This window comes from Hypomesus nipponensis, chromosome 2 (assembly GCF_054491055.1).
Source record: "Hypomesus nipponensis isolate SF chromosome 2, ASM5449105v1, whole genome shotgun sequence".
In the NCBI taxonomy this organism is placed as follows: domain Eukaryota; kingdom Metazoa; phylum Chordata; class Actinopteri; order Osmeriformes; family Osmeridae; genus Hypomesus; species Hypomesus nipponensis.
Window position 1 is genome coordinate 13,159,149 of NC_140362.1, and position 26,395 is coordinate 13,185,543.

A 26,395-nucleotide genomic window follows, 5' to 3' on the forward strand; every position below is an offset into this window, starting at 1 on the left:
TCTCCCCTCTCTTTCCCCCGCTCCACCCCCCCCCCCCCTTTCCAGCAGACGTCGCGTTGAGCGGGGGGAATGGTTCATTGCATAACGCCAGACGAGACCTGATCGTTCCTGGCCTTCGCGCAAAATTCAATCATTCTCTGCATTCTCCAATCCCATGTCGGCCCGTTAAAGCACGGCGCGGGCTTAGCATTTCCTCTCATATGGTTCGAGTTGAAATTACGATCGCGGCGTCTGCCGTTCGCATGGGGCGAGCGAGCCAAGAGACCTGTGGAGAGGTAGGCTACAGAGCGGGTTGGGTGGGGGAGAGAAAGGGGGTTAGATGGGGGAGAGAGAGGGGGTTGGATGGGGGAGAGAGAGAGGGGGTTGGAAGGAGAGAAAGTGGCAGATAGTAAAAGAGGAGGCACCTCAGTGTTTCGAGCACTGTCAAAAGATCAAGAGATCCGAGTTTTAAATCCCCCCTGTCCTGTACGCCACTTTAAATAAAAAAGCATCCGCGAAATGAGGACATCGGTTTTACATTTCCTTTGAGTGAATAATCGAGAGAACCTTTCTGACAATTCAAAGTTAGGATTGGGTAAGACTGTCTATCTGTCTGAGGGTCAGAGTTCACACAGAGCTTGTGTGGCATTCATCTGAACAGCCAGCTCAAACAATTGTTTGTTATCCTCTAGCAGCATCTAGTGGACAGTTGATCAAAATGCTTAAAGATCCCAAATGTATTTCGGGGTCTGCTTCTGTCACATGATACAGCATGCAATTTGTGAAGGTCAGTTGAGACATATGCAGAGGTCTTTTGCAATGCAATCATCTCAATGCATGGGCCTAACGTGCAGTGATTTCTAGTTTTAAAAGGTTTGTGTCTATGTTAAATCTAAGCGTGCTTTTTGGTAAGCAAGAGACACTAAAACAGATATTCATTGACTGTCTTTATTTACATGACGTGTATGTAACATCATAGTGCATATGATCGAAAGAAGCAACTTTTTTAAACCATGTAACCAGAAACATTGTAAACGATACAAAAAATAATTTAGCAGTTGACATCTAACATTTTAGACAGTTTTAAAATAAGGCACTGTTTCAGTTACTATGGTAACATATAAGCAAGCTAGAAGTTTACTTTTCGGACACAACATTTGAGATTAGACTTCAAGTAACAGGAATTGTTTCTTTAGAGAAGGAGCTGTAGTGCGGCCTTAAGTATTTACAAGATGTCTGGTCTGGTCCTGTGCTTTCATAGAACACAAATATACTGTTTGTAGAAGTAAAACAACTGAGACACACAGTGTTGAGTTGCTCATGAACAGAAGATCGGTGTAAAACATGAAAACAAATACACAAACGTATTTGAAACCGTTTTGATTTAACCTTTGAGACTGCACTGTTAGTTTTGCTAATTTGGTTTCACAGGTTTAAAAGGGAATTAAGTGCACCTGGGATTTTTTATAGTATTTGCTGCAATGGTACAGTAGTACACAACAATCCTTCAAACAGAAACACTCACACAGGAATCTACATCCAGTGTTTGCCACAGTGCAAGTGTTTCTCCCACAGTTCTACTGGAAACACTTGGTGTTGCAGGGATCCCCTGACCTGAACAGTCCATAGACGCTGACCAGAGGGAACATAGACAGTGCTCCTAGCATGGAGCCCAGTTGCACCACCGCCCCGCACCACACGAGGGCGCTGTGGCCCTCGTCGCGCAGGATCACGCCGATGATCACCTTGACGTAGGACAGAGTCAGCACAAACAGGATCCAGGCGAGCACCTGCAACAGGGAGGAGGGACGTGTCACACCTGTTGAACATGATGACTCAGCGAGACATAGGACTGGCAGGCCTCTCTCTAACAGTCGAAGGCTGGCTTTAGGCTTGCACGTCACACAATGACATCTACTGTTCATACTTTCCACACAAAACAATCACAGAAGAAGTTCTCTCCAGTGATAAGCAGTACTGAAAGGAAGGGGAGGGTCTTACGATTAGGACTGTTCCTGATTGGCTGTGGACCAGCAGAGGGCAGGGACTCAGAGCAGCCATGGCCATGATGTAGGCCCCAAACCCAGTCCCCAGCACTGTCAGAACCCCCATCAGAACCAGAGACCTGGGGGACACACAGAGGGAGCAGACAGCACAAGAGTCAAATTCACCAAGAAGAAGGATCACTGATTCAATTCAGTTCAGTTCAATTCAGTTTAAACCCACTCGGTTCCGTTCAATTCAGTTCAACTCACTCTTATTTCATAACATGTCATATATTGGATTCAGAGAGAGGCAGCAGGACTGACCTGAGTGGCAGGAACATAGCAATGAAGCAAGCCACAGGATTGGCTACAGCAGCCATGGTGGCAGCCAGGTGGTACGCCTGGTTCCCGTAGGGAAGACAGGAGTAGGACTGCACAGACGGCAGCACGGCATTGGTCAGCGCGTTCACCCACGCCAGCACCCCAAAAATGAACGCCACCTCAGCCCCACAGTAGGTCCCCGCCCCGAAGGAGCCCCGCGGCGCCCTCCGGGGGCCCTCCGTCACACTGAGCATGGGCTTCTCCTCCGGAGCGGAGGGGTGCAGCGCCACGGCCGGCTCCTTCCTCTCCCCGCCCACACCCCCCACGCCGCCGGTGAGGTAGCGGTCGCCTTTCCTCTCCCGGGCCACGGCCGGGTGGTGGTTGAGCAGCACAAAGGACACCAGGCACACCGCCATCATGGCGCTGAGGAACACAAAGAAAGTCTGCGCCGAGAAGTTCGCCGGTTGGTAGTGGGCCACCAGATCCCCATTGGCTACCGCCGTGGCGTTGTCTTGCACCCAATTGGCCGCGCTCGTCACGTTCCGGCACTGGACCACGCCGACCCCCTGTATGAGAGCCACCAGGGCGGGGACCAAGCCGCTAAGGCCCTCCCCTGCAAAGTACGTGGTGAGGTACTGGGGGCGGAGCCGGGTCATGAAGGGGAGGAAGGTGACGGAGGAGGTGCAGTCCACCACGGAGAGCAGGAAGCTGAGCACCAGGAGCGGCACGCTGCGCTCGGTGCCCCCTACGGGCACGGAGTACTTCCAGAAGAACGCCAGCAGGAACGTGGCCACGATGCCCAGGCCCACGATGGCGTAGATGACGGGCCGCTCGTCCAGGCTTCCGGGGCGGAAGCGGTGCATGAGGGTGATGAAGAGAGGCCCCACGTTGGCCATCTGGATGAGCACGGTGAGGTAGGAGGGCAGGTACCAGCCCTCGGGGATCTCCGGCACCACCAGGGGGAGCTCCACCCACATGCCGTTGATGGCCACCCAGGAGCCCATGCCGAACAGGCAGGCGAGGACATGGGTCAGTAGGGACATGGCGGTGGAGGATTCAGACACGGACAAGTAAAGGACTCAGTCACGGATGGGCGGAGGGCTCGGTCCCAGCAATCGGTCAAATCCCCTGGTGTTGGAACACTGGAACCAAAAAGAACAACGGAGAATGTTGGTTGGATTCTATTATATAGCTGCAATCGAACTGGGCTGATCCGATGTCCTGCTAACCGTATGTTGGAAGTCTGGTAAACCGGTTGACTTTGTGAAAGCTGTTGTTGAACTGCAGCCCGAGCCTGTATCCCACTGACCCTGACTCTCTAGGGCATCCAACCATAGCTGTGTGAAGGTGAAGCACTGATCTGTCACATGCCTGCCTTGATTCAAGACAGGCTGTCCCCTGGGTGACCATGAGGCTTAGTGTGTACACACACACCTTATATATCTCACCTTTACTCCCAATGTCTGTATCTGCAACCCCCTGACCGCCTCCCCCTCCCCCCTTGATCTGGCACAGCGTCCGTGACCTCTCACACACTAACACACTGCTCTGAAAACAGACCCTCAGGCACCCACACAATAATCTCTTTCTCTTCCCTTTGTCACGCACACGCTTTGTAACCCGCCGAGTCTTTGACAGCTGAGACGCAATGACTCAGTGATCAACTGCCAGTGAACTTCCAGGTTTCCAGTTCAAGGCACAGTCTCTCTTCTTCGTCCTCTACTCTGTCTTGTTCTTGTGTAACCCTCCCCCGGTAACACGCTCTTGTCCACAGACGGAAAATCTCCAAAGTGTTTATGACGTTCCTACCTTAAACATACATTCATACAGAGACGGTCGGGGTAGGCTCTTCCGCCTCTCTCTCTCTCGCTTATCCTCTTCCTGTATCGTCCTCAAAGCATTGTCACGGTTACATCAGACTGCCGGCGCGCGCGTTTCATCTTCTTTCCACCGGCTCCCACACTATCTTTACGTAGAACTCACTCACTCACACGACGTAACGCTTCCTTGTTTCCAGTCTGCACCTGACACTGGGGGGGGAGGGGACGCGCAGGCGCAAACACACACACACGCACACACACACCCACCCTCCCTTGTGACGCATGAATCCCTCGCGGCTCGGTCGGCCATGTGCTCTGCCTCTCTCACACTCAGTTTTTTTTGTTCTCTCCCGCCTTGCAGCTGCAGAAAGGGGTGGGGGGAGGAGGAGGGGCCGGAGGAGGAGGGGCCAGAGGAGGAGGGGCACTGGGAAGGGGGGGTGGCAGGGGGAGGAGAGGGGGCAGTGTGCAGGGGGAGGAGGGGGAGGGAGGAGGTGGGGCAGAAGGAAGGGGTGCAGGGGGAGGAAAGGGGGAAAAGAGGGAGAGGGGTTGAAGAGAAAGGGGAGGGGAGTCAGCCTAGAAAGCACCGCCCCTCCCTTTTCTCCACCCCCCCAACAACAAAAAAAGTATGACCTTGGATTGGGCTCTCCCTGAAGCAGGAAGTAAGAATCAGTTACATGAGAGATAGAGGAGCAGCTGCCTATTCCATACAGACAGACACGCACACACACATATGGATCTCATTAGGTATTCAGAATTGGGGGCTGCTGCAGGTGCTTCGTGTTGGTCCGTTTGACGGTATTAAGCAAAGAGACAGAACGTTAGACCACACCACTCCACTGAAGATTATGCCAGCCTGTGGCTAACCTTCACTTCCTGTATCAAGATAGGCTCTTCCTGTTACCAAACAGTGTGTGATAACACAGATGCAGCACCAGTGTTCAGTCTTTCATCAGCATAACTGACCTTCAGCCTCTTACCCATGGAACAATGACCTCCAGCTCCAGACCTCCCCCCCCTTCCCTTGTCCTGAGCTCTCATGGTCCCTCAAGGACTAACTGTGATACTAGTTTTGTTTAGGTTCTACCAAGACACACCGGTGAGTCCTATCAGGGGTTTGTTTGGTGGATCAAAGCAGAGAGTGGTGTGACCCAGGACCCTGCAAAGAGAGCAGCATTTTTATTCAGAGAGTGCCCTCTGCTGGTGAATGGAACCTCAAACCAACCCTCCCACGCTCCGTGCCCATGTTTTCATAGGTACCTCAAGCAGACTTTTACATCATCCGTATCTGGTTATTAATGGTGGAGTATGACAGAGAAATATTCTCCGTTTGGAAGACCTGTGTTTGAGCTCTGAATGCTAGTTAGGGCTATGCTAACTTAACACGACTTGACATTTTAATCCCACAAGGAATTTCCAGTTAGGTAACGTTAGTTTGGGCCACCTGCCAAGTAGTGCCACAGCATGTGTGGAAGTACAACTTCACCCACAGTAACTTCTAGAATATTGAAAACTTCTAGAATATTGAAGAGTTCCTGTTCTTACATGAATTGCAAATTTTTGCATGCACATCTGGCATGTCTATTGATTGACATGAAGTCCATAACAACTAGATAACAATGTTAAAATGAACATAAACTGATCTATACGCCTACTGTTTTGACACAATTATTGTAAACTACGTTATTGGTCAGCCAATCATAGACCTCTACGGTACCGTCGTTTTATAACACTGTGTCAATGAACATTACACAATTCCCTTTAGAAGTGAATTGTCATATTAATATGACAGTTAACAAACAGTTGCACAATAGACATACAAAACATTTTGAAATCCATCCATCCATGAATCCATTCATCCATCCATCCTACCTCTCAGAGCTCTTCTCAGGCACTGGATTGCTGCAGCTCAATCCTGTTCACTGGCCTGTTCAACGTGTGTGTGTGTGTGTGTGTGTGTATGTGTGTGTGGAGGTGGTCTGGGATGGAGGGGGGGTGGGGGTGGAGAGGCTTTTGTTCAGTGCATTCCATGTCAGATAAACAAGCCTGAAGCATGGCTGGAAGATATTTGATGGGGCTCCTCCTGTTCCTCTGTCTGCTTGGCTGTTTCCTAACGAGAAACACTATGCTCTGCTCTCCCTAATTTGTTGCCAAAATCATTGTAGCGGAATAAGTCTCTAAACCTTTATAGAAGCACTTGACCCCTTGGCAACGTTGATTTGTTTTGGTCTGTCTGGCCATTGCTGTGATAATGCAGGTTGAATAGGGCTGTGTAGTAGCTAGGTAGTAGATGTGTTGGGTGTTACCCGTGCCAAGTTGAAACTACTGTATGCTACATTGTAGCTTTGTTATTATTGTTTGTTATTATTTGTTATTATTATATTATTAAATTGAACCTATGCTAGGTTGTGGCTACAGTAAACTAGGTTGTCGCTATGCAAGGTTGTACCTACGCCTCCTCCTCCATCACATTTCATCATCATGAGAACAGTGGGGGAGAGAGAGAGAAACTGAACCAGATCAAATTGCTTAGACAAGGGTCAGTACAGTCCAGCATTTGTCTCTACAAAGACACAATGTCCAGTCAGTCACAGTGCAGTAGTTTGGCTAACCCTCAGTTTCTCACCAGAAAGGGCACTCCCATGACCTGTGTGTGAGTATCCACTGTTTATAAAACACATCTCTATTATCCTTCCCTGCTGGGTTTTGCTTGAGTCTTGTAACACGATTCATGTTTGTGTGCGCGGGTCATTTTGAGGCTGAAGGCTACGTTCGGTGGAGAGCATGCCGTTCAGTAAGAGGAAGGAATCGACGGTAGGCGTTCTTCAGGGTTTTCAAACCAAGCATTTCTGGAGCCCACCAACCCCCATAGTGTGACTCAGGAAGCTGGAGTACATAAAGCACTTTCTCAGGGTGATGTAGCTGCATGGTTTGATATCGTTCCGAGTCTTCTCCTGCTGCCGCTTATTAACCTGTCATGACAGCACCATGACGCGCTCCTGTCCACACCCCTCACACAGCAGTACACAGTAGACATTACTATTACGTTTCTGTGTTTCATAAAAAAAAAAAAAAGTTTTATTTTACATTGGACGTATCGTCATTAGTGACTTTCCACACGCTACGGTTTCCCTAAATTAGACATCAGAACAAGTGCTGGACATGGAAACGGATATATATATATATAAAGGTTAGGGTGCATAGCAGAAGAGACTCTACAGTGGGTGTAACAGTACAGCAAGGTTCAAGTTGTCAACGTTGCCCTCAAAGAGGTTCACACTGAGGCTCCTATTCAATGCAGATCTACTGTACATCTCAACAGAGGTGACAAATCAAGTGGGAAACAAAACATAATAGTGGTCAGAATTGTATCAGACCTCTCTTTCTTTCCCACACCGAGCTTTAGATGTCTTTCAAACATGTAGCAGTTCAGAAATGTTGTCCGCTTGTTCTTCCTCTCTTGTGATGGTACTGACTGGGTTTCTAGACGTAACAGGGGGCTAAAGGAGATAGCAAGACTGCCACTCTGAAGGTCGGCTGGTACGACGCACTCTCCTGCCTGGAGCTGTCGTGTGTCACATTCAATTATTGATGACAGAGAGGTTTGTAGAAGATTCTCATCATCATGTATGGTTTCTTTGGGTTAATACGAGTGAGTGAATGATGTACCTGTACAATGTGGTTACACACATTGTTATTGGACTAGTTAAGATGGGTGGTCGCTAGGGGTGATACTGTATGTGGTGTGCAGTCCCACCATGAGTAGGGCAATAGACGTCAGGTATGTAAACATTTAAGCGGTGACAAACATTATTGAATTGAACAAGGGAAATGCCTCTTGGAGAGCTATAATTGGGTATCAGCTGTCACTTCCGAAGAACAGGTCAATTACTAGGCAAAAAACTATCTTAACTTCTTCACCTATTAAACTACGTGATGTCATTCACCAGCACATGTGATAACACTCCTACAAAGCGTATTCACTTCCAGTGATTCACTCAAGTCGGGGAAATAATAAACAGTTCACAAAGTGATACTCATATCAGGCTTTCTGTAAAGAAATACAATCCCAACCCATCTACACATCACAGTTATGTTCCACATAAACACAGAAATCAAAAGTCAACAACACCTGAGAAACAGAACGATGTGAACCCATTCTGTCAGAAAGTTCACACAAAGCATAGATGGGTCATATAGAGTAGCATTTAAAACAATACTTACATTGAATACCCCTCAGACCGTGTGGTGTCTACTGGTAAGGTTGGAGTTTAAACAACAAAAGAACAATGTGGCCCTGCCAACACAGCATGTCCGTTATGAAACCAAAGCAAAGTAAAGTTCACTAAAGTAAAAAAGGGTTTGGGTGTCCACATGGTTTTGGATATAAATGGCATAGATTTGTATGGTCTAAATCAGAATAATTGCACCTGCCCATCTAGGAAAATGGTTGGGTGTCATCTGACAGTGTGACTGTAGTAGGCCAACTAAGTAATTGAATGAAAGTTACTGTATTTATCTGGGTTGGAACCAAGATGTCATGCAATATGTATCCATGCATATCTACCCTCTTGCCTACCCTCTTCAAATACAAGCCATCAGAGTACACAGTAAAAAGTTACAAAAATAAAAACAATCTCAAATGCATTCTGAAGGATGACAGAGGTGACTAAATCCACTATAAGAAAGAGGAAGAGATCTGCTCAGGAATGATCCCACCTCCACAGACCAGGAAAATACCAGGTAGAGAAACATGGTGAACTAACATCTCCAGTATCCTCTCTGAATATACTGTAGAATTCGGAAGTGAGACTTTGCAATTGGCGTCCCCTTCCCTTTCTCTGTATCTGTCCATGTTTGTTGCTGTTGGGCCCCTGGATGTTAACGGAGGCTCTTGACTGCATTAGCATGGTGCTAGCAGGCAGGGTTGGATCATGAGGGCAGTTTCTCAGCTTCTTCTGAGAAGGTATAAAGAAAAAGAAAAAAAGACATTCAGGTTGATTCCAAAGACATATGCTTTCAACAATTCAACCTTAAACACAGTTAACATCAAAAACGTAAAAATATATTTTTAAGGTGTCCAATGAGTTAATTCTACTTGGTAAACTAAGTGTACCCAGAGTGGTTGACTGTTCTGTGTAGGTGTGTGAGAAGCTGACCTGAGGGAGAGAGAGAGTCATCGTCGCCTACACCGGAGAACTGCAGGTCTGATCCGAGGGCTGCAATGGAACTCCTGGGTCGGATGCAGCGGTCACCTGAGAAACTTCTTCGTAGCAGTGCCTGGAACACAGCAGACAAGACAAGTTCTATGAAGGAGAACTTGTGCAGTTTACCATTAATCCACGTGACGAAATTGTGCTTAAAAAAGACAACATGTTGATACTACAGCAAGACCGTTCATACAAAACAGAAGAGGGCCGAAGATGGAACCGTGGGGTGCACCCCATTTAATATAATGAAGTGGTTTATCCCGGGTGTCGTCATTGACGATCATAATTCTGAGGTGTTATGGGAAGACCACCATTTGGGATGTGACTGTACCTTGCGTGTGAGAGGGCTGCTGGGCGCGGAGGCACTGCTGTACAGACTGAGGCTGGAGTTAGATCTGCTGACGGCCAGGCCTTTGGAGGAGCTTCCTCTCCGAGCGCGGTCGAACGAGTCCGGGGACAAATACTTCTGCTTGATCTTCAGGTTCGTGCGACCCTTCACTGCTTAGCACAACGAAACACAGCTGCTCACTGACGAAAAACTGAACAGAGCAGAAGTACAACGTGCGTCCGACTTTTACTACTTTGTTGCTTACCTCTACAGGGATCATTTTTGACCAGGAACTCATCCAGAGCTGTCCACCCTCCTCCCACCCTCACCATCAGGGTGCTACGCAGTATGCGCACCATCCTCAGTTGCTGGGAGTCTCCAAACTACGACACGGGGAAAAGTGAGTTGGAAAAGGCAGGCAGTCGTCTTGACAACAGACATGATTGGGCATGGGCCAGATATCTGTATGCGGACAGAAACGGCTATCTGCTGTGTTGAACTCAACTCACCCTGTAGCGGTTGGCACTGATTTGCTCCACCTGGAACCTCTTGGGACAGTTACACTGGGACACCTGCCGACTCAACTGAGAGGAAACACAAGGGGTTAAACAAATGTCCACATGAACGCGGTTCCACTTTGCAAAGTCAAACACACTTGCTCAGTTTACCTCCTCGTTTATCTGGTCTGCATCTAGGGTCCTCCTGTAAGGGTCCCTGCTGGGGTGGAGGGCGCTGACAAACTCATAGTAGTCAATGAAGCCATCCCCATTTATGTCGAAGATGTTGGCCACAGCGTTCATTTCCAGCGAGTTGGTGGGGAATTCTGCACAGAAGAGGAGGAGATAGGAGAACTGAATGACCTTATGGTCTCAAAGACTGCGGGAAATGAATGACGACTGTCAATCAGCACTTTAAATGTATTTCACAGACTGCTATAGGTTGTGGGGCGCTGTGGGGGGCGGAGCTTACTGGATGCCAGGACATTGTCGATAAACTCCTTCAGGCTGATTCGTCCGTCCTGGTCCCTGTCAATTGTCCGGAAGACGTCCAGGATGCGAGACTTCAGGTGGCTGATCCACTGCATGTAACGTTTGCGCCACATATTGAAGTCAAAATTGGCAAACTCCTCCATCTGTGGACAAACCGTTATGATAACATAAGTAAAGAATAAGGTTACTTACATTGAATACAAAAATTATGAGCCTCGAAAAAAACTACAAGCCCCAGACAAAAGCCCTGTGTTTAGCCTCCATGACTTTGGCAACTTAGATACCTGAAAATTCAGTGAAGGGCCAATCAAATCAAAGCAAACAATAGCTCATTATCTCAAGTAAGTGGAGCCTCTGGCACCTCTCTGAGTCTCTGCTGGTGCTGATCCAGGTGGCCCTGTCTGCTCTGAGCCAGAAGCCACAGCTTCTGCCACTGGCCCACCAGCTGGCTCAGCAGGGGGGTCTGTGGGTCCAGGTGTTCCAGGGGAAGAGGGGGGGTAGGCTGCATCTTCAGGGTGCTTCTCCTCTCTGGAACACACACACAGGAATTACTCAGCTAGCATTAGCTTAGCTGTTTTAGAGAAGTCTTCTATAGTCATTTACAGTCATTACAACTCAATGGATGACTTGATGACTTGCATGATGTGGTATGAAACACAGTGAGAGAACAGACGGCTCATACTTGTCAGTGGTTTGCGGCTGGGGGAACCCTGCTGTTTGGGGACCAACTTCTGTTTGCAGGACTTAGTGGCGTTTTCAACCTCCGGCAATTTCTTGTGCATCTCTTCCGTGAAAATCTGGAGACAGATAGTTAGAATAGTTCATATCTGCACTGTTTGAATGTAAATGTCTCTGTACTAAGGTGTGTCAGTATGAAAAACCAGACAAGGCACACAAATCAATCATCCATACCACATTCCCCTCTCATTCTTTAAAGCAAGCCCTGTTCTATTCGGTCGTCATCAGTCCATTTTCCCACTCCGATTTGAAAAACTCCGGCCTTGTTAGCAGACCCATTCAAACCCCTTCTCACCAGGTGTTGAGCGATGAGCTCCATGTTGATCTCCAGCGTCTCTGCAGGAGGCTCCTGCTCCCTGAGAAGGAGGGCTTCCTCTGCCGAGGAGATCCAATCCAGGAGTCGCTGCACCTCCTCCCTCTCGGCCTGCAGAGCAGCCAGGCCAGCCTGGATCCTCTGGCCCTGCTGCTGGGCCCAAGACTGCACCTGGAAGCACACGAGACGACAGGCTGGCTGGGAAGCTGGCTGGTTGATTGGTCCGTTTCATGGTCGGCAGGTGGGATCATTCATGGTTGAATGGATGATCGATTCACACACGCAATGGATGTATTGCTCGGTTAACATACGTGTTGTCTGACAAGGTGGATCGATGGACAAACTGATTACTTCCTGGCCTTACCTCTTCGTAGCGAGTCTTGGTGACGCTGATCCAAGACTTGAGGGTGATGATGGAGTCTGGGTGGCAGCAGGTGAGGATCTGCTCCCCCAGAACCTGGATGTTGTCCAGGTCCACCTCCTGAGAGCGCAGGTCCAACACCGACTCCTGGACGGGAAACACACAATACATCAGATGCAGGTCCTGTGCTATCTACACAAGATGGAGTGTCTACACACTGTACATTTGTACATTTCTGTTGTTGATGGTCTAACCTAGGGGTTCCCAATCCTGATCCTCAGGCTCCCTGCCCTGCCTGTTTTAGATGTTTCCTTGTTCCAACACACCTGATTCAAATGAATGGTCGTTAGCAGGTTTCTGCAAAACTAGATAACGACCGATTCATTGGAATCAGGTGTGTTGAAGCAGGGAAACATCTAAAACATGCAGGGCAGGGAGGCCCAAGGACCAGGAACCCCTGGTCTAACCTACTCAACGTACCTCGTGTTGTTTGCTGAAGGCCAGCAGAGCCTCCTCTCCCTCGGGAATGACCCCGTACTTCAGAACCCTCTCTGTGTCGGCCAGGCGCTCCATGAAGGAGTGGACCACTCCGTCAAATGTCTCAGCCTACCAGGAACGCACAGGAACATCCAGACAAGGTGGAAACTTGGTTAAGCGTGACTACTCAATGATGTAAAATGAGTAGGGATTCATCCCAGTTAGCTGAGGGTTACTTTCAAACGTCATGGTTTGAAAGCAACATCTGTCTTCAGCCTGGATTAGTTCATGTGTGAGGGGCATCTATTCCATGGAACCAGTCCCTGTGTGAGAAAGAAGTGCTACTTGACATCAGTTAGCATGTGAGGAGGTCGTGTTACCTGTTGCAGGGCTGCCTCCAGCCTGGCCTGCCTGGAGATAGACAGCTTACACACGGCCTCCCACCGGACCTCCAGCTCCTCCATCTGCTCCTGTAGCCAATGAGCATCTGCTGTGCTACTCCTGGTCAGGTCCCTGACTGAGCGCTTCAGGGTCCTAATGCACCCCGCCCTCTTCCCCAGCTCCTTCTGGAACACCTGCAGACACAAACAACCATTAAAGTCCTCTTGAAATGTGTCCTTGGAAATGCACTGATATTTTACGATAGGATTGGAATTGCTGGCCAAAGGAGGTCAGGCTTTCATTTATCCAGCCATGTTTGATCTCAAGGGTAAAACCTTACATTTAGGAGAAACGATCCAGAGAACAACAAACTTTAAACCTGGCCTTTAAACTTCCCTCACTGTACCCAGCTATCACAATATTGTGTAATACACATTCTGTACAGTTATGAGACTCTTACGTAACAAATGTAAACTCAGTTTGTTTGCTTATGACAATACGGGGCATCACAGTACCTTGTGTTTATCTATGAGGTTGTTGACCAGGTCCTTGTCCCCCCCAACGGGTACATCCTCGTCCAGCTGGGGTTCGGCACGGTAGAGCCAGTCATTCAGCGCCTGCAGGGCGTCAGTGAACCTCCCTGAGAACAGCAGAGCCTCCTCCAGCTTGTGCTGTCTGAGGAGAGAAGGTCACATTATGTGTGAAACCTCCCCTGTCTGTTAGGCTGTAGAATATACTTTACCGTGGCCCTATTGGTCCATCAGGACCAATGAACCAGGTTCAGGACAGCCACATGGTGGCTATTATGTTTATTGGTTGAATATTTTGGTTGTATATTTTGGGACTGTGTTAGCGTCTCCAGATGCTAACCTCTCTGTGGACTTGGCGGCGATGGTATCCCAGGAGTCTCGTAGCTCAGCCAAGAGGTTCTCCAGGTGCTGGCAGTCCTCAACACTCTGAGCGCGCTCATGCAGGCTCCGCCCACTCTTCAGCGTGGCTTCGTACATGGGCCGCTTGGAGCGCAGAAGCTTCTGGAACTCCTGGGTGGACGAATGGAAAGAGACAGGTAGTCACGTGGATGGAAGGAGTGAAACAGGAAGGAATTGTGTTCTTGTGTGACTCACTGAAGCTATCCAGACATCAATGCTAAAAAAAAGATGTGTTTATTGTTCAGATAAGGGGTTTATTCACCCATGTAAAAAAAAACAAACATAATGGACAATGTCACAAATGAGAGATGATAGTTTTCTTGCCAGCTACCTTCTGCTCAGACAACTGCAGTTTGATCTCCTCGTGAGACACGGCGATCTCCTTGTGTGTGTCCAGAGTCTGCTCCACCTCAGTCATCCAGTCCACCAGGAGGCGCCATGACTCACTGAACTGAAACATCCGCAAACAACACCATGTATTCTAGACTTGCTAATGCCCTATAACGGCGCTACACAACGCTCTGTGAATAGGTAACAAAGTATCTTGCAAGTTAGATGACGAACGTACTCTCGTGTGAAGTCCCTGATAGTGATAAACCCTTACCTGTTTGGCGTTCTTCCTGACCTCCTCCAGAACGCGGCCCCTCTCCGTGGCACGCTGGTGCAGCTTGCGGTAGCGGTCTTGCACGGTCATGATGAGGTTGTGGACCACGTCGCAGTCCTCCCTCCTGCTGAGCGCTGCCAGCCTGGACCCAGCATTCTCCACCGCTGCCTTCTTCTCTCCGTACGCATTCACCTCACTCACCAGGGTCTGGACAATCAAGGAGACGGTGAGGACTGTGTCGCTGGTGAGGCTGTAGTACCTTGCTGGTTCTCATCCTCTCTCTCTCTTTCTTGCTCTCTCTCTCTCTCTCTCTCTCTCTCTCTCTCTCTCTCTCTCTCTCTCTCTCTCTCTCTCTCTCTCTCTCTCTCTCTCTCTCTCTCTCTCTCTTTCTCATTTCCTTACCCTTTCTTTTTATGTATATAAATACATTCCCTATCTCTCATCCCTAGCACACACAAGTACACACACAAGTACACACACACACAGTTAACACACACACACACCCGGTGTTCCTGGAGCTGGGAGCAGACTGTGTCCAGGACGTAGCTGGGGGTGGGCAGTCCTCCGATGCTGTCCTCACATCGGGTCATCTTGGTCAGCAGGTCCTGCACTGTGCTGTGGAACTCCTTAGCCAGGCTCAGACCCTCGGCCAGCCTGGCCTGAAGCAAGCAGGACATACACAAGCTTCAGCACTGTACTAGTACACCGGAACGAGCCGGAAGGATATTCATTTTGGTCTCAGAGAGAAAGAAAGAGAAGGAGAAAGGGAAACTATGGGATATGAAAAAGAGAGAGAAAGTCAGAAAGAGAGAGAGAGACTATGGCAGAGAGAATAACGTATGGTGGTGTGCTGTCCGACCTTGCGCTCCTGTACTTTGCCGTACACGGTGGTCCATTTCTGCTCCAGGATGCAGAGGCTGTGCTCGGTGCTGGAACCCCGAGACACCTCGCTGTTCTCCAGCATCCTGTGGATGGCGTTCCTCAGGTCTGTGTAGGAGTGGAACTTTGACTCCATCTCATTACAGAGCTCCTGCAGACAGAGAAACGTGAGGACGATGTCTTCCAAGATAGCACTCGGATGGCTTCAAAGACTCAATCATTGAAGGGGTTCATACATTTGCGCCACCTCTGTAGCTTTAGTAAGAGCTAGAGGTGGATTGTTAAGATTTTCTGGTCGCTAGGAATGTATTTAGTCCGTCGAGATTCCCCACAGTGTTAGAGGAGGACAAGGTTATGGAAAGACTGTTTAGATTTAGGGTTGCCAGGTTTGGAGTTACCAGGTGTGCGTTGAGCCTCTCGTGGGCGGAGTCAGGCATGCCCCAAACGGTCTTAGTCGAGGACAGTCTCAGGTCTGTGTTCTCCAGCCACTGCTGCAGGTCCTGGATCTCCATGGTAACATCCTGGACCTTGAGGTAGACATGACAATAACATAATGTTTCATCCATTAGCCAAATGACTTTAGTTTCTCACTACTTCAAATATTCACCGTTTTGTTAAGAAGCTCACCACTAGATGGCACTACAGTAGATGTTATAATATAGCTGGGTCATATGGTGACTGTTATTTGTCCTGTGTTGACTCATGCCAATTGCCCTATTTGCTTGTCCAGTGGTCTGAATGAGCAAAATGATCAAAACCAGGAACTAGACAGGAAACACACAATCAAAACAAGGCCCCTCAGACCCCCAGGCCCCCCAGACCCCCAGGCTCCCCAGGCCCCCCCGACCCCCAGGCTCCCCAGACCTCCCAGACCCCCCAGACCCCCAGGCTCCCCAGACCCCCCAGACCCCCCAGGCCCCCCAGGCCTCCCAAACCCCCCAGGCCCCCCAGGCCTCCCAGGCCCCAGCCCACCTGGCTCAGGTTGTTCTCCAGCTGCAGCTGCCGCCTCTCTGTCTCACAGCGCACAAACTCCCAGCGTTCGTTCAGCTGCTCCAGCCGCGGCTGCAGGCCGTGGGGGCCGTCCCCCGACCCCGCCTCCAGCAGGCCGCGCCCCGCCTGGTTCAGAGACTCCACCGTCCGCACGTGGGACATGACGTCGTTGCGCAACACCTAGACAGAACCAGCCGCAACGTTGATGTACAAGCACATGGCGCCAGATCCGGATCTAGACCAGTTCAATGGCATCATCGTACCTGTCACAGGTATTGGATAACAACACGCTGCATGCTGTGGACCTAATTGACATAAGAAGGCTCTAACTACAAAACCAAGGCAGAAGTCAATGCTGTGACGTCTGGGATAGGCTACTCTGATGGAAGCTACCTTGTGTTTGGCCAGCCCGATCTCACAGGCCTGTAGGTCGATGTTGATGGGCTGGCTGGCCTGTAGGAGGTCGGCGGTGTGGGACAGCCACGTGTGGAGCTCGTCCAGGGTGTTCTGGAACTGACCCAGGCCCAGCAAGGCGCCCTCCAGCTGGTGCTAAACAGACAGACGAAGGGTCCAACCGTACATGGGGTCAGTCATCTGACAAGGAAGTCGGATCAGGTACCACTACCACAAATTGAAGAATGAGTCCAGTGCTGAATGACGCTCAAGTATATCAGCATGTGTGATCTATCATGTGTGTGATCTAGGGTGTGTGTGAGTCGTGTTGGGTAGGGTGTGTGTGAGTCGTGTTGGGTAGGCTGTGTGCAGTGAAGCGGACCTGTCTGTTGACGGTCTCGGCCTCCAGGCCGTCCCAGCGCTGTCTGAAGTCACCCAGCGGTGACACGGAGCCCGGTCTCTCCGAGCCGGGAGACAGGCGGCACACGAAGCGATGGTTCTGACTCTCCATCTCAATCTTCTTCTGGTACAGCTCCCGCTTAAACTCCTGGGGAGAGGAGCGCACATGGCGTCAGAAGCTGGCTTAACATCAGGGTCAACATACCGTAAATGTAAATTATATATGTATCTAAGGTATATGTACTGTATAAAGCATACTGTATTACCACCTAAATGGTCTACTCTATAGACCTGAGTCCAGTGTCAAAGTACTCAAATGATTTCTTTAGTATTTGGTTCCAGATCAGCTGTTAGAGCTCTCTGAGTGGGTTCCATTGATGCAAACCAACCTTCAGATCACACAGCTGTTCCCTGACTGACTCCAGGTCAGTCCCAACCAGGAACTCCTCGGTGGACCTCAGCTCTGCTGACTTGAGCCACTCGAACAACCCCTGGTGACACAAAAGACCGACAAGACAACATGACCCTGCAGCTCGATTCAAAAAGTGCATTCACGCGTCGACTTGTGCGCACACGCTCTGTCGGCCATTGACTTCGTCCCTCTGCGTTGTGGCTGTATCTCTTTGAAGGCCTGCATGTTTCGCGGCGTCCAATAGCTGCCGGAGCTTTGTGAGCGGGTGTACAGTACGCGAGCCCCCATGCTGATTCCTGCAGCAGCGGACTGAAAGGCCAGTCTTCCCAGTCCTCCCCTGAACTCTGTGTCTCTCACAGTCAACACCCCTCAGGCCCATTAGTTCCCATTGGCAGGGAGCGGGGTATTCTGTCAGTCAGTTATCAGCCGAGCGACGGGGAGTGAATCAGTCGGCTCTGCCAGGGCAGACAGATGAAAGACTGGTCTGTGTGTTTGGACGCCTGCCACCGGGGCCGGAGGAGACAGTGTTAGCCAGACTGAGCTGGCTGGATTCATTTGTGTGTGGCAATGAGAATATGCTAGCAGCTCCCACACACACACACAGACGGACACGGACACAGAGGGATGAACACGCACACACACACACACACACACACACACACACAGACACACACCAACGCAGACAGACAAAAAGAAAGAGAGAGGGATGAACAGACACACACATGCATAGAAACCCGCGCGCACCTGCATAGTGTCCTGGTAGTGCAGGGCCACCTTCAGAGAATCCTCCAGCTTGCTGTGACACTCGCTCCACAGCTTGCTCAGGTTGTTCCAGGTGCAGTAGAGCTGAGAGACCACACACAGTGAGGCAGTTAGGGACACAGCTGTCTATACTTTCATCATGAATACTCATGAAAACTAACTGACCCAATGATAACTGACATGAATGCAGTCTGTATGTATTGGCTGGGTCACTGCTCACCTCGTCCAAGCTCTTGGTGACGTCTGGCTTGTCCGTGTCGCCACATGCTGACATGAGGTCCATTCCCACAATGCCGAGGGAGTCCAGATCGCCCTGTAGACCATCTATGTCTTCCCTGAGTGTCTGGAGAGAGAGAGAGAGAGAGAGAGAGAGAGAGAGAGAGAGAGAGAGAGAGAGAGAGAGAGAGAGAGAGAGAGAGAGAGAGAGAGAGAGAGAGAGAGAGAGAGAGAGAGAGAGAGAGAGAGAGAGAGAGAGAGAGAGAGAGAGAGAGAGAGAGGGAGAGGGAGAGGGAGAGGGAGAGGGAGAGGGAGAGGGAGAGGGAGAGGGAGAGGGAGAGGGAGAGGGAGAGGGAGAGGGAGAGGGAGAGGGAGAGGGAGAGGGGCGGACGAGACGGAAGAGAAAATCAGAGAAGAGAAAGGGAGGGAAATGAGAGGAGAGGAGAGGAAAAAGAGACATGTTAAATGGGGTTGTCACCAGAGTATTAGTCCTGGTTTCATTTCACACATTTCCATTTCATTTAATTCCATTTCCATCTCATGATCCAGGAAGTAGATGGTCACCACCGGTCACCTGCATGGTCTCTATGCTCTGCCGGATGGTCTCGGCATCGGTCCGGTTGGCGTTGAGGTCCAGAACCGCCTGCTGGGTGTCGTTGAGGCCTCCGCTGACGTTGCTGACCTCGTTCCAGAACTTGAGGGCCAGGTCCAGGAGGGTCAGCAGCAGGCCGTCCCGGTCCTGAGCCTGGGTCCGGACCTGCTCCCACAGCTGGCACAGCCCCGACACACGCTCCTGCATGGCTGGAGGACAGACGGGCAGAGCGGGCTCACAGTCACACCTCTGCTCTCTTTCTCACAGTACGACATCAGGATCACTGACTCTCACACCGACCAGCATTCTGAGAGAAACGTCTAAAAACGATACTTCTGACTCATACACCGCCATAGAGCAAACAGCCATTACGCTACGTGGTAGAGTATTTGACGGCAGAACAGATCAGGCACCACAGGTTCAAATCCCCTTCTGGATAAAAGCGTCTGCCCAACAAATCATTTTTAACAAGGTATTGATAAGGTATAACAAGGATCATTTTGGAGAACTCACGTACCTGTGCCTACTGAGTTGTGTCCAGCGGCCTGGGTGTTGGCCAGCAGCTGGCCGGCCTGGGTCCTGATGCTGGCCAAGCCCAGCTCCAGCTTGGACAGCTCGTCCAGGGCTAGACGGTTTTCCTGGAGCTGTTCCTGGATGCGGGGCGTCAGACCCTGCAGGGGCACGGGGGACTGCATCCGGCCGTGCAGACGCTCCACACTCTCTCGGATCACCGTCATCCTCTCGTTCAGCTGGAGACACCGGCGGGGGGGGGGGGGTTATCTTGGGTGTGTGGATGCGTGCGTGTGTGTGTCTGTGTTTGTCAGTCAGAGCAGGCGGTGGTGAAGGAGGAGGTCTCTTGCTCATCTAAGTGTGTGTGGATGTGTGTTCGTTGGACTGTGAAGAAGCGGGGGGCGAAGAGGATTGCGTCTACGTGTGTGTGTGTGTGTGTGTGTGTGTAGGTGTGTGTTTCCTCGATCACAATGACTCCTGCTTAGAGACTTGTTGCTCTTGTTGGTTAGAGTTAACTGGTTTAAATTGTTGTACTCGCTCTGAAATATTTTTTACTGTTGCTTGCTTTTCTACAGGTACACTTGCACTTATAGCCATTCATGTTGTTTAAGTGTAACTTGTTTAACTACAGGCTCTTATGGTTCTTCCCTTCGGCACTTATTTTGGTTGTTCACAATATGTGCTTCATGTTTTGGCTACCCGCAATGTTGTTGGGGCTACCTTGTTGTTATCCGTGACCTATGCACTTTGTAAAGCTCTCTCTTGGAAGTCGCTTTGAATCCATGTAAATGTAAATGTGTGTGTGTCACCTGTGTGTATCGAGGCAGGGCCTCCTCCAGAAGGCTGGCGGCCTCTCGGACCCTGTCCCTGATGGCTCTGTGCTGCTCCTCCGTCTCATTGGCCCTCCGGCAGAACTCCTCCCCCTGGGCGGGGCTTAGCTCAGACAAGCGCTTACCCAGTGAGAGCAGGCGGGATATTAGCGGCCTGTGTTCGGCTATGGACTCCCTCAGACCCTGGGAAGAGGGGTAAAGGGGGCGGGGGGAGGGAGGGAGGGTGGGGGTGGTGAGTGATTAGGGTAGATCCTCTCAGTTTACTTGAAGAATACAAGCATCTCTTTCTGCCTTCCAACTGTAAGTGCACTTCAGTGTATCTGATTGCAGCCCTACTGCTGTGGGCACCAAAGTGGCCATGAGATGGAGGAGACAGGTCGGCGTTGGGCCCTTTAAAGTAGAGAGGGCGAAAGTGTGACGAGTCTCATTTTCCTCCCTCTACCTGAGAGGATCAACGTGTCTTTATTTCTCTAGGAATGTGGCTCTCACAGGAAAGAGAGTACACAAATGAACTGAGCCATTCATCTTCGTCAACAGGAGAACAGAAGACTTGAGCAGAGAGGGGGAGGAGGAGGGAGGGAGGGAGGGATGAAAGGGGGTTATTGTTGAACAGCACAAAGAGGACCAAGTGGAGCAGGTCCTCCATTCTGGCCTGGCCTGTACCTGCAAGAGTTCCTGCTGCTCTCTGAAGGCCTCGTAACTAATGGTGCTCAGGGACAGTTGTCCAATCAGGGTTTGGGTTTCCTGTAGCCATGGCGACACCTCGGCGATGCCCTCGGAGAACTGGGCGAGGAGCGACTGAGCATGCTCCAGGCGCAGCACCACATGTGAGTTGGTGGCTGAGGTGGAGTTACACTGCTCCTGCAAGGCATCCAGAGGGGTCTGGATAGAGAGAGAGAGAGAGAGAGAGAGAGAGAGAGAGAGAGAGAGAGAGAGAGAGAGAGAGAGAGAGAGAGAGAGAGAGAGAGAGAGAGAGAGAGAGAGAGAGAGAGAGAGAGAGAGAGAGAGAGAGAGAGAGAGAGAGAGAGAGAGAGAGAGAGAGAGAGAGAGAGAGAGAGAGAGAGAGAGAGAGAGAGAGAGAGAGAGAGAGAGAGAGAGAGAGAGAGGGAGAGAGGGAGGGGGGAGGGGGGAGAGAGAGAGAGAGAGAGAAATAAAGTGACATTGTTATTAATGAAGCAGAAAGCGGAATGCAGCAATAGCTTTAGCATGAACCTGGACTCCTTTCATGCTGTAAGGACTGCAAATCTTCACATTTTTGCAACACTTTGTTCTTGCCTACAAACTTGTATTAAACAACATCAAACCTCAGAACTCTTGGTCACTGTGCTGCTTGGTAGCATTCAGAGCCAACTCAGCCAATAAGGCAAGCAGATTGACTTCACCAGTGGTCATTTAACAATCATTGTGTCCATAGAACAGAATAGAATGTACAGGATGGGATGTTTTGAAGGTCCGGTACCTGGAGGTCGGCTGTGTCACCCTCATCTCCATACGTCTGCAGGATCTCAGCGATCTTCACCATCTTCTCTATGTTAAAGCGATGCTGCAGGATCTCCACAGCAAGAATCTGAAACACAGTTTTGCATATTCAACCCCTTTGCCTCTGTTTTGTGATGAAAAGATGTCGAAAGGGATTCTGAAGACATTCCGGAGGTTCCGCTGACCTTCTGCTCGTGCAGCTGAGCAGAGATGGGTTCTGGGTCCAGACAGATGGTTCGGAGCTGCTCCAGACCTTGGGCAGTGTTTCTGAACCAGGACATCTCCTTCACCACCGCCTGCTCCAACTGACAAACACAAACAACGTAACAGTTCAAAAAAAAAAAATCTACAAAACCGCCTGGTCCCTACTCCACCCTCACTGCAATGCCTTCCCCCCCATGTTCACCCTCTGTCTCTCAGCTGCACACAGCACAGCGTCCCCCTGGGTCTGGGCCCCCGCGGAGGAGGCGGACGAGCCCAGCAGCTGGCTCTCGATGCGGCCCAGCCACAGGTGCAGGTCCTCCTGGCTGGAGGTGCAGCGGCGCGAGGCCTCCAGGGCCTGCTCCAGCCTCTGGAGAACGTCCATGCTGCTCAGGCTCAACACGGAGCAGCGGATACGAAGGCCGTCCACGCGCTCCTGCACCTGGTGCCGCTCCTCCTCTGAGACAGCAAACACACACACACACACACACACACACAGTATTGTTTCTTTATTCAGGTTCTTAGATTCCTTTATGTCATTCAATTCACAAATGTCTTTTCCACAACATGAAAAGTCTTTCCAAACTCGGACTCTAAGGCATCTCTGGGGTCCTAGTGATCTGGATACCTGAGATGTTCTCCATGAGGTCCTGGCCTGCCTGCTGGACCTTTGCCAGGTCAGCGTTCCTCAGTTTGATCTGCTCCACCACGGTCTGACAGTAACAAGCAACAACAGAAGTCAGAGGACATACACCCTATACACAGCATCTGAATAAGCCCATGAATTCCCCCATGGAGAATGGCTGGTTTCATTGGCTGGTCTCACGGATAGAGGTGCATACTACACATCTCCTTTCAGTGGAGAACCTTTAAATGTTTTATCTTTGGGATTTGGGTGAACCAGTGTCCGGGAAGCCATCCACCCTGCAGCCTGGAGTGAGTCACATGTCTGAGGGCCGTGTGGTACCTGAGCCCTCTGTGTGGCCTCTGGAAGGTGCAGCATGGCCCTCTCCGCATGCCGCAGCTCAGCCAGGTCTTGCTCCACGGAGATCAGCCAGTACTGGAGGCCGTCCACCCTGTCCTGGAAGAGCTGGGCTAGGGGTAGGATGTCCTCCAGACTGACCCGCCTGGACACAACCACCACCATGTTACATCCTCCTTTTGAGCTTTTACAAACACATCTTATTCTCCGAGGTATACATACTGCAAAGTACAGCAATGTTATCCTATCTATGTGTGTATGTGTCTTTGTGATAAATGGATGAAAAGAAAGGGTGCCCTTTTTTGCCTGATTGTACAGCACTTTGTTTAACACTGGTTGTTTAGAAAGACATTTGACTTGACCTGACTGTGAGAAGCCCATTCACCATCCCGAGTCTCACACCATAAATAACCGTCACCATACCATCATTACAGCACCATTCACATTCCTCTGATGTTTACAACATGCACACACGGCCATTCCACAGACCGTGAGAGGGGCTTGTCTGGATGTATCTGACCGGCTGTGCTGACCTGCTCTGGGCCTCCAGCAGCAAGGCCTCCCACTTGGTTCTGATGGTGGAGATGTGTCTGGTGGCCTGGTCTCTCTCCTCCCCTGGCAGGCTCTCTGCCAGGCCTGGCCCGTCCTGCATCATTGCCTCCATGCTGCGTCTCCGGTCCTCCAGGAGGCGCTGCAGCAACTGGATAGGAAAGCACAAACCGATTGTACTGTACCACATTGGGCAGGGGGTCCATGATAAACCATACTCTAGCAGATAAACCACACTGGATTATATTCCACCAGACGAACAAGTCAGATTTATGACTTGTGCGTACGTTGTAGAAATTGAAAAACATGAAAACTGTTTAAAAGTCTTTGTGAATCTTAGCTCTTTACTGATCCTGAGAACTAGTATTCTGTGGTATACCTAGCAGTCATTCTGACTTTGCTGCCTTTGTGATTGTGCAGGGAGAGGCCTGTATCTGGTGTCAGAACTGCTTTGTCCCACAAAGGCAGGTTCCACCTCACCCACAGAACACACAATGGGAGCTGGTTCAGATTAAGAGGTGAATAACTCCTCCTCCCTGTTTTAGCCTGAGGGAATACTCTCACAGGCATACAGAAGCACACTGTCAGCGTGAATCTAGCCTCATTCATCGCTGAATGTGTGAGAATCTACCGACAAAGGAAACACTAGACAACAAACACTTAAGGACTGCTCTCTGCATGTATTTATTTTCATTGATAAAAACTCCCTGTGAAAACAGATGTCAGACAGACATACATAAATACATAAATGGAGAGAACATATTTTGAAAGAGTGGTTTGTGCAGAGAGATTAAGGAGTCCATCCTGTTTCGAATGGATTGTATTTCAGGTTTACAAACCTTCTGTTCCTGCAGCTGAGCTTTCACCACTTTAAACTCAGAGGATGGAGGCTTCTGATTGGCCGTGAGCTCCTCTATTTCATAGACCCAGGTTAACAGCGCCTCGAGGTTCTGGAAGAACGTCTCCGAATCTGCGAACTCGTCTCTCAGAGTCAGGGCCGACCTCGTTCCCTACGGCAGGGGGAGGAAACACGACTCGGCATTAACTCTCCGTGCCGTGTCCACACAGAGAACGTGACTCGGCACTATCACTGCATGCAGTTCCCACGGCACGAGTCAAAACACCCAGACGAACAAACACCCGAGCAGATGTGAATGAGCTCAAGCTAAAGAGGGGATGACCAAGGTGTCCTACCCTCCATCGGTCCAGGCTGGAGTCATGGTCTGAGCTGGACTGACCATCGCTGTGGAGCTGTGAGAGGACAGGACAACAAACACACCAGACATGACACTTAACACGGAATTTCACACAGGCACATCAGGGTGAACATTCTGGAAACATCAAGAGGATGGTCATGGAGATGATGGTGAAGCTCAGAAGGTGAGACAATGACAGGGTGAGATGGAAAGAAAAACCGAGGTAGAAGGAGATCTTTTCCTCCACGTGCTACAGCAGATCAGCTCAAAGGAGGTTGTAGACGGGGTATTGACCTCAGCCAGCTCCTCTGCTGCTCCAGTGAGGACCCTGACCGTCCGGGTCACTATGGGGTCACCACTCTTGTCTCCAGAGGGATACTCGGTCACCTCCACGATCTCCGTCACAATGGTCTCGGTGACCTCCGTGACCTCTGTGACCTCTCTGGAGGCCAAGGTCTTCCAGGACCAGGGGCTCCCCTCCCGGGAGTCTCTCCTCTGAAAGCTGGCCCTCCTCTCCGCCGAGCCCGACCCGGGGTGGGCCAGGGGGGAGCGGCCGTAGTCCGGCAGCACCGTCCTCCGGGTCAGCGTGCCGTTCCGGGAGCCGGCGGGCTTGATGGGAGACGGGGTGGAGTGCCAGGCGTTGTCCAGGGTGCTGGTGGTGGTGACGGTGGGGGCCGGGGAGCAGCGGGCGGGCTTGTCCGAGACGGGGGTGTGAGAGCGGGACACGTCCTCCTTCTCCACCTCCTCCTCCTGCCGCTTCTCCTCCTCCTCCTCCTTCCCCCCCACCACCGTCTTGGCCCTGCCCGCCTCCTCGCTGCATGGCTGGGCTTGGCTCTCGGGGACGGGCCGCTCTTGGCGGCGTTGGTAGCACTCCTTCAGAAAGGCCTCGTTGGACCTCACCTGCTTGGACTTCTGGCCCAGGCAGCTGGGCCGGCTGATTAGGTTCCCCATGGTGGGCGTGTGGCCCCGGGGGGGGGCTACAGAGCGTCTGGGACCAGGTCGGCCCCTCACCCGGGCATGCGGGAGCTCCTTTTGAAGCCTAGAGTAAGAAGAAGGAGGAGGGGGGGCTTGGGGTCAACATCAGCCTCGAGTCATCCTTTATCCCCGGTCCCATGAACAACACTGTGCTATGTCCACTCATCATTCACTGTCTGACTGACACAGTACAAGCTTCCTAGAATCACGTCGGTCAAGGCAGGGTGCTTCACCTTTGAGGTGTTCCTCAACCTAAAGCAGCGTTCTGGAACACCCACAACGACAGTCCACTTTCCCTGATGATCATCACACACCCTGGTCCACAACCTCCCATGCACTACAGTCCCTGCCGGTCCCACAGATACAGTATGCCGGCCTGGTCTGGGTCCACGGCTTCTCCTCCCTGTCAGTCTTGGAGCATCAGGTCTGCTCTGGGCTCTGTACAGCCTCAACCACCTGGAACCTCTGGCTCGGACTGGCAGGCCTGTTCTGGTTAGCAGCAGCAGCAGCTGGGCATCGCAGAGGGAACCCTGAAGTCCAACTGTAAAAGCTGGCAGAGGGTGCGGAAATGCCTGCCAGACCTTTGGCCCATCCTGGC

At 50.8% G+C, this 26,395-nt stretch overlaps 2 protein-coding genes across 3 annotated transcripts; both read right to left on the bottom strand.

Moving 5' to 3' along the window:
- Positions 1 to 913: 913 nt before the first annotated feature.
- On the bottom strand, positions 914 to 4,399 carry LOC146300882 (riboflavin transporter 2-like). 2 transcript variants are annotated; one of them, XM_084706946.1, is made up of 4 exons: positions 4,106 to 4,399; positions 2,289 to 3,427; positions 1,981 to 2,104; positions 914 to 1,769 (listed from the first exon to the last, which is right to left on the bottom strand). In XM_084706946.1, exons 2-4 carry the CDS (start codon positions 3,326 to 3,328, stop codon positions 1,557 to 1,559), a joined length of 1,377 nt encoding a protein of 458 aa, XP_084563072.1. In that variant the 5' UTR covers positions 3,329 to 3,427; positions 4,106 to 4,399; the 3' UTR covers positions 914 to 1,556. The 2 variants fall into 2 exon arrangements, with proteins under 2 accessions (XP_084563072.1, XP_084563064.1); XM_084706938.1 differs by having other exon boundaries at positions 4,095 to 4,399.
- A 3,052-nt stretch (positions 4,400 to 7,451) lies between these two features.
- macf1b (microtubule actin crosslinking factor 1b) lies at positions 7,452 to 25,845 on the bottom strand. Its single transcript, XM_084707069.1, has 39 exons — positions 25,117 to 25,845; positions 24,821 to 24,877; positions 24,466 to 24,636; positions 23,611 to 23,777; positions 23,063 to 23,222; positions 22,724 to 22,808; positions 22,301 to 22,554; positions 22,080 to 22,199; positions 21,875 to 21,982; positions 21,079 to 21,297; positions 20,395 to 20,598; positions 19,593 to 19,824; positions 19,058 to 19,284; positions 18,488 to 18,610; positions 18,250 to 18,351; positions 17,483 to 17,584; positions 17,077 to 17,241; positions 16,695 to 16,850; positions 16,284 to 16,481; positions 15,710 to 15,838; positions 15,292 to 15,462; positions 14,936 to 15,091; positions 14,433 to 14,639; positions 14,160 to 14,279; positions 13,770 to 13,939; positions 13,415 to 13,574; positions 12,899 to 13,093; positions 12,522 to 12,647; positions 12,045 to 12,188; positions 11,663 to 11,851; positions 11,312 to 11,426; positions 10,991 to 11,157; positions 10,610 to 10,772; positions 10,309 to 10,463; positions 10,150 to 10,224; positions 9,906 to 10,023; positions 9,644 to 9,810; positions 9,262 to 9,382; positions 7,452 to 9,060 (listed from the first exon to the last, which is right to left on the bottom strand). Exons 1-39 carry the CDS (start codon positions 25,771 to 25,773, stop codon positions 9,035 to 9,037), a joined length of 6,381 nt encoding a protein of 2,126 aa, XP_084563195.1. The 5' UTR covers positions 25,774 to 25,845; the 3' UTR covers positions 7,452 to 9,034.
- Positions 25,846 to 26,395: the final 550 nt, after the last annotated feature.

Bases quoted from the DNA above. Each gene is read 5' to 3' on its own strand.
- LOC146300882 (XM_084706946.1), bottom strand. From the start codon at position 3,328: ATGTCCCTACTGACCCATGTCCTCGCCTGCCTGTTCGGCATGGGCTCC. The intron at 2,105-2,288 runs GTCAGTCCTGCT...TGTGTCCCCCAG, and splicing joins GCTATGTTCCTGCCACTCAG to GTCTCTGGTTCTGATGGGGG. The intron at 1,770-1,980 runs GTAAGACCCTCC...TCCCTGTTGCAG, and splicing joins AATCAGGAACAGTCCTAATC to GTGCTCGCCTGGATCCTGTT.
- macf1b (XM_084707069.1), bottom strand. From the start codon at position 25,773: ATGGGGAACCTAATCAGCCGGCCCAGCTGCCTGGGCCAGAAGTCCAAG. The intron at 19,825-20,394 runs GTGACACACACA...CGGTGTCTCCAG, and splicing joins CCCTGCCTCGATACACACAG to CTGAACGAGAGGATGACGGT. The intron at 10,773-10,990 runs GTGCCAGAGGCT...GTTTGTCCACAG, and splicing joins ACCAGCAGAGACTCAGAGAG to ATGGAGGAGTTTGCCAATTT.